This window comes from Carlito syrichta, unplaced genomic scaffold, assembly GCF_000164805.1.
Source record: "Carlito syrichta isolate Samal-C Ts95f unplaced genomic scaffold, Tarsius_syrichta-2.0.1 Scaffold304713, whole genome shotgun sequence".
NCBI lineage: Eukaryota > Metazoa > Chordata > Mammalia > Primates > Tarsiidae > Carlito > Carlito syrichta.
In genome coordinates this window covers 39,372-51,501 of record NW_007248809.1, presented here as the reverse complement: position 1 = coordinate 51,501, position 12,130 = coordinate 39,372, and the positions used below count along the sequence as shown (strand labels likewise).

The 12,130-nt window shown below is 41.8% G+C and overlaps 1 protein-coding gene across 2 annotated transcripts in view; it reads right to left on the bottom strand.

The window, feature by feature from the left end:
- Positions 1-12,130, bottom strand: part of ANKFY1 (ankyrin repeat and FYVE domain containing 1) — a 93,594-nt gene that overhangs the window by 54,297 nt on the left and 27,167 nt on the right. For both annotated transcript variants that reach the window (XM_021713753.1, XM_008060733.1), the window contains exon 3: positions 11,439-11,557. In XM_021713753.1, coding sequence (XP_021569428.1) covers positions 11,439-11,557 — 119 coding nt within the window. The remainder of the gene's footprint in view (positions 1-11,438; positions 11,558-12,130) is intronic.

Below are 12,130 nucleotides of genomic sequence, written 5' to 3'. Positions count from 1 at the left end.
CAAAAAAAAAAAAAAGAAAATTTTTTCAGAAAAATCTGATAGAGATAGTACCAAAATAATGAAAATTACATACAGTATCCTTCATGACTACTGTTGTAAACTCCTGAACAAAATATTAGTAAATAGTAACCAACAACATATATAAAAAAGGGTTATACATAATGGCCAAATAGATTTTACCCCAGGATTGCAAGCTTAGTTTAACATCTGTAATTCATCATATTAACAGCATAAAGGAAAAAAAATACATAGTCATTTCAACAGACATAAAACTAAGTGTTGGCAAAATTCAAAGTCAAGTCATGTAACTTGTCTCAGAAATCTAGGAATACTCAAATTGATAAAGTACATCTATGAAAAACCTACAACTTATACATACTGATAAAAGATCTCTTCCGGGCTCGGTGGCTTAGCCTATAAACCCAGCACTTTGGGAAGCTGAGGCGAGTGCATTGCCTGAGCCCACGGGTTCAAGACCCACCCAGGCAACTTGGCGAGATCTCGTCTCTACAATAAATCAAAAATTAGCCGGGCTGGAAGCACACGCCTGTAGTTCTGACTACTTGGAAGGCTGAGGTGGAAGGATCACCGGAGCCCAGCAGGTTGAGGCTGCGGTGGCCAATAGCGTGCCACTGCACTCCAGTCTAGGCGACAGAGTGAGACTCTAACTCAAAAAAAAAAAAAAAAAAGATCTCATTGTTTCTCCCTGAGATTAGGAACAGGGCAAGGATGATCACTTTCAGACAAATGACTTTTATCCAGATTATATACAGAACTCTCCCATCCAAGTACTAACCAGACCCGACCCTGCTTAGCTTCCTAGCAATCAGATGAGATTGGGCGAGTTCAGGGTGGGATGGCTGTAGACTAAGAAGACAACCCAAATTCTAGCAGGGTAAACAATGTGAACACTTTACAAAAGAAAATATACAAATGGTCAAATCACACATGAACAATGCTCAACATTGTTCGCTATAAGGGGAACGCAAAATAAAACCACAATATACTCTATAGTCATTAGAAGGGCTATAATTATAAAAAAACAAACAAACAAAAAAACAGAACAACCACACCATACCAAGTAGTAGTGTGGACGTGGAGTAACTAGAACTCTCATATATCCTGCTAGTGGGGATGTAAAATGGTATATTCATTTTGTAGAACAGTTTGGTAGTTTCTTAACATTAAACAATCCCTTCTAGGTATTTACCCAAGAGGAAAAAAAAAAAGTCCACACAAAGACCTTATACCAGCAGTCCCCAACCTTTTTGGCATCAGGGACTGGTTTCATGAAAGACAATTTTTCCATGAAAAGGGGAAGGGGAGGATTATACAGTCAAACCTCACTTCTAATGTTAATTTGTATTTGTAGCCACTCCCCAGTGTTAGCATCACTGTCTCAGCTCCACCTCAGATCATCATGCATTAGATTCTCATAAGGAGCAGGCAACTTAGACCCCTTATATGCACAGTTCACAATACGGTTCGCACTCCTTTGAGGATCTAATGCCACTACCGATCTGACAAGGCAGAGCTCAGGCAGTAATACAAGTGATGGGGAGCAGTTGTAAATACAGATAAAATTCCACCCACCTCCTGCTGTGCAGCCCAGTTTCTCACAGGCCACATGGCCCCGAGTTTGGAGATTCCTATCTTACATAACTGAGTATAGCAATTTTATTTCTAAGAGCCAAAAGCCAGAAAGAATACATATGTCCATCAATAGTTAAATGAAAAAAAGTTGTATTTTGATAGAATGGAATATTATTCAACAATAACAATGAATGAATAATTAAAACACACAGCAACATACTGTGATTATGGAAGAATCTTCAAATCTTTATGCTAAAAGAAACTAAAGAAACCAGACAAAAAGAACTATATGCTCCATGATTCCATTTTTATAAAAGTCTAGTAGATGCAAACTAATTCTACAATGACTGAAAGCTGATCAGTAATTGTCTGGGGATATGGACAGAAAAAGAGATAGACCATAAAGAGACATGAGGAAGCCGAGCACGGTGGCTTACACTTGGAAGTTCCCAGCACTTTGGGAGGCCGAGGCAGGAGGATTGTTTGAGCTCAGGAGTTCAAGACCCGCCAAGGCAACATAGCAAGACTTCATCTCTACAAAAAAAAATTTTTTTTTTTGAGTTGGAGTCTCACTCTGTCACCCAGACTGGAGTACAGTGGCCACTTCCGGCCACCGCAGCCTCACCTGCTGGGCTCCGGCGATCCTTCCGCCTCAGCCTTCCAAGTAGCCGGAATTACAGGTACGCGCTGCCACGCCCGGCTAATGTTTTTTTAAATTTATTGTAGAGATGAGGTCTTGCCTGCCCAGGCGGGTCTCGAACCCGCGGGCTCAGGCAATCCACTCACCTCAGCCTCCCAAAGGCGCGGGATTACAGGCTGAGCCACTGAGCCCGGCTTACAAAAATTTTTTTACAAAATTAGCACAATTACAGTCCCAGCTACTCAGGAGGTTGAGGTGGAAGGATCGCCTGAGCCCTGGAGGTTGAGGCTGCGGTGAGCTGTGATTGTGCCACTGTACTCTAGCTGGGCACAGAATGAGGCACCAACTCAAAAAGTAAATAAATAAAAATAAAAGGAGAGCGACAGGAAACTTTTAGAGAGACAGAAATGTTTTAAGCTGATGATTTTACAAGTGTACTTAATATGTCAAAACTAATCAAACTGTATACTTTTAATGTGGGCGGTTTATTATACTTCTATTATAACTCAATAACACTGGAGGAAAAGAAACAAAGGGAGAGGCAGCACAGAACTGTGGTTAGTGGCATGGATTTTGCAGCCAAACTGCCTGGGTTCAAACCCAGATACAACACTTACTAGTTGTGTGACCTTCGGAAACTCATTTATCATAGCTGTGCTTCACAATTTCCTCATCTCTAGGGACTAAACAATAGTACTTACCTCAAAGTGTTATTCCAAAGACAAATTAGTTATATATGTACAACACTCAGAACACTACCACCACATAGTAACTGCTGTATACAAATTTGCTATTGCCGGGCACGGTGGCTCAAGCCTATAATCCCAGCACTTTGGGATTCAACTAGAAAAGAACAAATAAGTCAAAGAAATTCCAGAGAAATATTTAATATGGAAAAAATAAATTACTGAATTGGCTAAGCATAAATAAAAATGTAAAGTACCACTAAGCCAGGTGCAGTGGCTCACACCTGTAATCCTAGCACTTTGAGAGGACTGCCTGAGGTCAGCGGTTCAAGACCAGCCTGGGCAACATGGCGAGACGTCATCTCTACAATAAATAAAAAAATTAGCTGGGTGTGGTAGTGCATGCCTGTAGTTCCAGCTACTTGGAAGGCTGAGAAGGAAGGATTGTCTGAGCCCAGTAGGTCAAGGCTGCGGTGGCTGTGAGCGTACCACTGCACTCCAGCCTGGGTGACAGGGTGAGATGCCGACTCAAAAAAAAAAAAGAAAAAGAAAAAAAACCCCACTAATCAATCCAAACCAAATCTGGAATAAGCCAACCAAAGACAAACTTGCCATAACCAAAGACTGAAGAGAAAAAGCCGAAAGCAGTATTAGGATTTAGTAAAAGAATATAACCACAAATAAAACAGATGTTTTTTAGATCTAAATGAAACTTTGGGGTTGGGACTCAGCTGTTAGCAGGAGGCCACATGTCCTCATGACATGGCAGCTAATTTTCCTCAAGTGAGCAACCCAAAAAAAGAGAAAGGAGGAAGCCACAACATAACACGTCATTTCTACCACATTCCATTCATTAGAGATGAGTCAGCCTACACTTAAGAATAGGGAAACTTGAATCCAACTTTGAAGAAAGAAGTATCAAAGAATTTGTAAGCATACTTTAAACTTACAATGGAGCCAGGCTCGGTGGCTCAGCCTGTAATCCCACACCTTGGGAGGCTGAGGTGAGTGGATTGCCTGAGCCCGTGGGTTCAAGACCTGCCTGGGCAACTTGGCGAGACCTCATCTCTACAATAAATCAAAACACCAGCCAGACTTGGTAGCGGACGCCTGTAGTTCCAGCGACTTGGAAGGCTGAGGCGGAAGGATCGCTGGAGCCCAGCAGATCGAGGCTGCGGTGGCCGGGAGCAGCCACTGCACTCTAGTCTGGGCAACAGAGTGAGACTCAAACTCAAAAAAAAAAAAAAAAACTTACCATGGATACCATCAAAAGGAACACTGCATGATCTAATAGTGAAACTAAACAACCTTGAGCTAGTTTATAGTATCCAACAGTTGTCGAGTATCGCTGTGCTTTTCTTAAAAATTACAAATACCACACAGCTCCCGTTGAGTTTGCTAAAGTACCTTGGGGTGCCTCAACAGAGTTTGGGAAGCTATGCTCTTTCCACTGTATAATACAATCTCTCCAGGTGGTGCCTCAGAGCATAGCTTTCCTAAACAGAATGAAAAGGAGGAAAGGGGGATGCTTTCTGCTCTTTAGAATGGCTTGACATTACCCAGCATATATTCCAGGAGAGCCAAATGACTCATACCCTGAGTTCTTATGTCAAGGATCCATAAGATCTTTGCTTGAGAAAGCATACAAGAAACTCTAGTGTTAAAATAGCCATTCTAAAGCATTGGAACCTCTCAGTGTTAGCTGTTATTGGTACAGAGAGGCTATAAACAAAGCATTTTGCCCAAAGCAAACTACTTTAATTTTTAAAAAAAGTAAATGTAGTGCTCTCCTCCCAGATTAAGAATTTGTTATACTGTGTTGAGCTAAGTCATATTCCTTCTCTACCAAATTGATCAACCAGTTTCTTTATAAACATATCTTTTCTTCTTTATTAAGGCACAGATGACAAAAATTGTATAGATCTACAGTATACAATGTGTTGTTTTGACATACACAAACATTATTTGTTTGTTTGTTTTTTTGAGTTGGAGTCTCACTCTGTCGCCCAGACTGGAGTACAGTGGCCGCTCCCAGTCACCGCAGCCTCGACCTGCTGGGTCTGGCGATCCTACCGCCTCAGCCTTCCAAGTAGCCGGAATTACAGGCATGCGCTACCACGCCCGGCTGATTTTTTGATTTATTGTAGAGATGAGGTCTCGCTGCCCAGGTGGGTCTCGAACCTGCGGGCTCAGGCAATCCACTCACCTCAGCCTCCCAAAGGTGCGGGATTACAGGCTGAGCCACCGAGCCCGGCTTGTAAACATTATTAAATGTTAAATCAAACTAATTAATATATCCATCATCTCACATAAATATATTTTAATACCCAATAAGAAATAAAGCCGATCTCGGTGGCTCAGCTTATAATCCTGCGCTTTGGGAGGCTGAGGTGAGTAGATTGCCTGAGCCCGCAGGTTTGAGACCCGCCTGGGCAACTTGGCGAGACCTCATCTCTATAATAAATCAAAAATTATCCAGGCGTGGTAGCGCGCAGTGTAGTTCCAGCTACTTGGAAGGCTGAGGTGGAAGGATCGCCAGAGTCCAGCGGGGTCGAGGCTGCGGTGGCCAGGAGCGGCCACTGCACTCCAGTCTGGGTAACAGAGTGAGACTCCAACTCAAAAAAAAAAAAAGAAATAAAAAAACAGATTTGTGCCATTTTTGAGTCGAGGTCTCACCCTGTTGGTCAGGCTGAAGTGCAATGGCACAATCATGGCTCACAGTAGCCTCAAACTCGTGGGCTCAGGCTATCCTTCAGTCTCAGCCTCCCAAGTAGCTGGGACTACAGGCATGTGCTACCTCGCCCAGCTAATTTTTTTATTTTTTGTAGAGACAAGGTCTCACTATGCTGTTCCAGGCTGGTCTCGAACTCCTAGGCTCAAATAATCCTCCCACCTTAGCCTCCCAAAGTTCTGGGATTACAGGCATTATTTTACTTTATATTTTAAAATCATTTCAGACTTAGAGAAAAGCCACAGAATGTTCCTATATATGCTTTACCCATCTTCCCCTAATATTAACTTCTTATACAATCAGAGCACAATGATCAAAATTGGATAATTAGGTCATGCATACAATACCATTAACAATACTATTAAGTAATTACAGATTCTAATTTGCCAATTTTACCAATAATATTACTTTTTATGGTCCAGAATCTAATCGAGGGTTCCACACAGTGTTCAGTATTAGTCTCTTCCAATCTGTAATAGTGCCTATGCCTTTCTTGTCTTTCATGACCTTGACACGTTTGAGTAACACTAGCCAGTTATTTTATAAGATGTTCCTCAGTTTGGGTTTGTCTGATGTGTTCTCATGGTTAGATTGAGATTATGCATTTAAGGCAAGAATCCCATGGAAGTGATTTTGCATTCATTAGTGAATCATATCAGGTGCAAAACATTTTTATTTTTTTGAACAAAGTATGATTTAATAAAAGTTTCATATATCCAAATACTTCAAATTACATAAATGGAATAATTTTGAAAAAACAAAACACCAGTAAATTCATAAAATGATTTTATCAAGTCTGTTAGTGGGGAAAAACATTCAACCATTTACAATACAGCTTTTATGCTATTTGTATGCTTGTTTATGAGAGCCTACTTTCAATCTCCCTCATACTGCTAGCCAGCCACATGGTGTTAGTACCTCTAGGTATCACATAACACACAGGCTTCCCAGGCAGCTTCAGCTGCTTCAATTTCAGATTTAGGCTATTACATGTATACCCAGGCAATGAGCTGGACTGCTGGGCGAAACACACATACGAATAGGTCCACATATGCCACCACCGCCTTAGACCTCTCGTCCATAGCACACTTCAGAGATAAATCTCATGAAAAGTAAAAATGCCATAAATTCTATCAGCTATCTTAGTAGGTGCCTGATATACCAAAGCCTCAAAGACCATTTGCCTGGAAGTGGATCACTTCTGCAAGCAAACCTTATAGTAGGATCAAAACAGCTTATTAGCCGGGCTCGGTGGCTCAGCCTGTAATCCCACGCCTTGGGAGGCTGAGGTGAGTGGATTGCCTGAGCCCAGGGGTTCGAGACCCGCCTGGGCAACTTGGCGAGACCTCATCTCTACAATAAATCAAAAAATCAGCTGGGAGTGGTAGCACACGCCTGTAGTTCTAGCTACTTAGAAGGCTGAGGCGGAAGGATCGCCAGAGCCCAGCAGGTCGAGGCTGCGGTGGCCGGGAGCGACCACTGCACTCCAGTCTGGGTGACCGAGTGAGACTCCAACTCAAAACAAAAACAAAAACAAAAAAACCAGCTTATTATTTTTAACTGGAGAAAAGAGTCCAGAGATATTTAAAAGCATTAACATGGCAGGGTCAGTGGCTCAGCCCGTAATACCAGGACTTTGGGAGGTGGAGGCCAGAGGACTGACTAAGCCTGCGGGTTCGAGACCCACTCAAGGCAATTTGGTGAGACCTCGCCTCTACAATAAATTAAAAATTACCCGGGTGCAGTAAAGCACGCCTGTAGTTCTGGCTACTTGGAAGACTGAGGCAGAAGGATCACAGGAGCCCAGCAGGTTGAGGCTGTGGTGGCCAGGAGTGTGCCACTGCCCTCCAGCCTGGGTGACAGAGTGAGACTCCAACTCAAAAAAAAAAAGCATTAACATTATACCTTCCTAACTCAAGAAAATTTCCTGACTCACAGTAAAACAATCTGGTAGCCAGATAACACTGAGTTAAAGTTGTTCTTAAATGTTGTGATGTACTAAAAAAGTTCAGTTTAAAGCGAAATTTTAAATTCAATGCTTAATTAGGCTTTTAATACTTTAATGACATTTTCAGTGTCACATTTCAGTGTTTCACTTGTTCTGGAAAGCGGTCATACTTTATTTTTCTTACTCTTGTTCATTTTGGTTGCAGTCAGTATTTCACAATTGCAAATAAAACTAAGTTAAACATCAACACAGCCTGAATTACCTATGACATTATCCCAGAAGTCGAATAATGAGGTTAAAAAATAAGCAAAGGTGTTTCATAGCTCACAGCTGCCCAATTACTTTCTAAACTGTCATACCCATTTAAAATGTTACTGGTAACATGCAAGAGTACCAATTTCATGAGACTTATAACAACTAGGATCATCAATTTTTTTTTTGAGTCAGAGTCTCACTGTCGCCCAGGCTGGAGTGCAGTGGCACACTCACGGCCACCACAGTCTCAACCTGCTGGGTTTAGCCGATCCTTCTGCCTTAGCCTTCCAAGTAGCCGGAACTACAGGCATGCGCTACCACGCCTGGCTAATTTTTTTTATTTATTGTAGAGATGAGGTTTCACCAAGTTGCCTGGGCTAGTCTCGAACCTGCAGGCTCAGGCAATCCGCTTGCCTTGACCTCCCAAAGTGCTGGGATTTCAGGACAAGCCACCGAGCCCGGCCATCAGTTTTTTTTTTCATCCTAGTCATCCTCAGAATCAATTCTTGCTTATGTAGATATCAAAAGATGGTAGCCTATTTTTAATTTTTCCTAACAAAGTTGTAAACTTACATATATTTATTATCTCTTCTAGTCTTTGGAATAAAGACCCTATCACACATTTTGTGAAGAACACCACATGATCTAATAGGTTTTACATGCTATCCATAATTCCGTTACATGTAAGGTCAAAGGTATATATATGGCTTCAAAAGATTTTTTTCAAAAAAGAGCTATGCTCTGAGATTATTTTTTCTTTTCTTTCTTTTTTTTTGAGATAGTCTCTCAGTTGCCCAGATTGAAGTGCAGTAGCACAATCAAAGCTCACTGAAGCCTCAAATTCCTGTGCTTAAGTGATCCTCCCACCTTTACTAAAAACTAGCAGCACATGGTGGTTATGTGCCTTGAGTACCAGCTACTCAGTCTCCTGAGTATTAGAGGCACATACCACCATGTGCTGCTAGTTTTTAGTAAAGATAGGATCTTGCTGTGTTGCCCAGACTGGTTTCAAACTACTGACCTCAAGCAATCCTCCTGCCTCAGTTTCCCAAAATATTGGGATTATAGGCATAAGCCAGCCTTGCTCTGAGATTTCAATCATATAGACTGTTGCTCTTCCAGTAAAGACAAGCATATGTGTTACTTACAGGTATGCATGCATATGCACATATGTAGGTATGTTTATGTGTATTTCTATTTATAACTTTTAGTTATGGACATCAAGTTAAACTCCAAAAATTATCACAAAGAGAGTTCAGGGCCAGGTGTGGCAGCTCACTCCTGTGATCCCAGCACTCTGGGAGGCCAAGGCAGAAGGATCACTTGAGGTCAAGAGTTCAAGAACAGCCTAGGCAACACAGTGGGACCCATCTCTACAAAAATTCATCTAAAAAAATTAGCTAGGCGTGCTGGTACACACTTGTAGTCCTAGCTACTCAGAAGGTCAAGATAAGAAGATCACTTTTGCCTAGGAGTTCAAAGCTGCAATGGGCTATGCTCACACCACTGCACTCCAACCTGGGTGACAGAGCAACACCCTGTCTCTAAAAAAAATTAAAATATATGAAAAAAAGACACAGTGTTCACTTACAGTTGAGAAAACATAAGACATATATTCCCCTAAATCCATAAGGTAAGTGCCTACTTAGCCTTTATAACACTACTCAGGAGCTAGCCACCTCTGAAACTTCCTTATTAGCCCAACTTAGTCTCTTTCTCTAACTCGTGCATAAACCAATTACATTACTGTCTTTATAGTCCTGGTCTGAAACAATTTGTTACCGGCCTGTTTCCTCCAGCAAAGTAGGGGCTCCATATAGCAGGGACCATGTTATAATCATTTCAGTCTTTCCAGCACTGCACATGGAAAGTATTATCTTTTGACTGGTGAACATAAATACCATTGTGTTACAATTGCCTACAGTATTCGGTACAGTAATGTATACAGGTTTGTAGCCTAAGGGCAACAGGCTATAACATACAGCCTAGGTGTGTGGTAGGCGATACAATTCTGGTTTGTACAGATACACTCGATAGTGTTGGCAAGACAAAACCACCTAATGACGCAGTTAGCAGAATATATTCCCCATTATTAAGAGACTTAATGCCTAGACATTCTCCTCACCATATTTTATAATTCTCATGAATATTAATGCAGAATTACATTAAAACTTTGCTTCTCATCCTTTTTATCCCCCAAAAGCAGTTAGGAAAGTACTAAATAAAAATGCAATTTTAGGGTCAACTTTTGAAAATGATAACGCCAGCCTAGGCAACTTGGCGAGACTTCATCTCTACCATAAGTAAAAAACTTAGCTTGGCATGGTAGTAGGCACCTAGTTCCAGCAATTTGGAAGGCTGAGGCGAAGGATCGCCAGAGCCCAACAGGTCGACGCTGGGGGCTGGGGTGGCCATGAGTGTGCCACTGCACTCTAGCCTGGGCAACAGGGTGAGACTCCAACCTCCCCCCAAAAAAAAAAAAAAAAAGAAAATGATAATGTTTTTAAGTCAGTTTATACCACCCTATTACCCAAATTCTATACAATAACATAATATATTGTGCCAACAAATAATGACATTAAATAGACCAATACCCTTATTAAAATTCTATTTATTTATTTATGAGTCAGGGTCTCACTCTGTCCCCCAGGCTAGAGTGCAGTGGCACAATCACAGCTCACTGCAGCCTCGACCTCCTGTGCCCAGGTGAGCTTCCACCTCAGTCTTCCAAATAGCTGGAATGTGCCACCACACTCGGATAATTTTATTTATTTTTTGTAAAGACAGGGCCTTGCTATGTTGTCCACCATCTCACATACTGACTCAAGAAAGAATATTATCCTTCAGAGTAACTGCTACTACTTCTTCTTCTTTTTTTTATTTTTTGAGTTGGAGCCTCACTTAGTCGCCCAGGCTGGAGTGCAGTGGCACACTCACGGCTACCCCAGCATCAACCTGCTGGGCTCAGTTATCCTTCTGCCTCAGCCTTCCAAGTAGCCAGAAGTATGGGCATGCACTACCACGCCTGGCTAATTTTTTATTTATTGTAGAGACGAGGTCTTGCCAAGTTGTCCGGGGCTGGTCTGGAGCCCGTGGGTTCAGGCAATCCACTTGCCTCAGCCTCCCAAAGTACTGGGAATACAGGTTGAGCCACCAAGCCCGTCCAGCTGTTACCTCCAAGTTCAGTTCTGTAGGCCAGAAAAAGTACTCTATCATCTATCATTAAATTTTAAGCAACTTTTTCTTGGATGGGAGGAAAACTATTTTTCTGCACATGAATCCATATTTATAACATACTGTTATGTGAAATGAGCTTATGGAAAGATATTTATATTTTATAAATGATAAGAACATTGTAGATACTCAAATATTTATTATTTGTTAGTTCGTTATTTAAACAGAAGCATCCATAAAATACAATCTACCAATTCACTAATTATTTAACTAGTTCATGGTCATCATCAATTGATAAGAGAAGTATTCTACTGTTATTAAACGACAAATATTTCAAAATGACACACTATAACCTTCTGACAAGAGTTCTCGTGCTGGTAGTTTTGTGTCCCTAATTGATCAAAGGCTCACCTGACAGGTCCAGCTCCTCAGTGGAAGACAGGTTGGCCAGACTCCAGCTGTCACTGCGGGCTGCCAGGACAAACTTGTGAGCACTGATGTGCTTGCCCCCAACCTTTATCTTCAGGTCACTGAAGAAGAAAAATATTCACAGATTGAAAAAAGAAAAATGCAATTATAATTAGGTATAACTAGGATTCATAGCAGATAAAAATATGAGTACTGATCAGCATGCAACTGCAAAAGAAAAAAATCACAGCAAGATTATTTCTGTATCCTAGCATTGAATTCTGATAGGTCATGTTGGTAATACATTGTTAGAAATCTTTTCTATTGGGCCAGGCTCGATGGCTCAGCCTGTAATCCCAGCACTTTGGGAGGCAGAGGCGAGTGGATTGCCTGAGCCTGCGGGTTCAAGACCAGCCTGGGCAACTTAGCGAGACCTCGTCTCTACAATAAAATAAAAAATAGCCGGGCGTGGTAGCATGAGTCTGTAGTTGCAGCTACTCGAAAGGCTGAGGCAGAAGAATTGCTGGAACCCAGAAGGTCGATGCTGGGGTGGCCATGAGCGTGCGTGCCACTGTACCCCAGCCTGGGCAAAGGAGTGAGATGCCAACTCAAAAAAAAAAAAACAGAGCCGGGCTCGGTGGCTCAGTCTGTAATCCCAGCACTTTGGGAGGCTGAGGTGAGTGGAATTGCCTGAG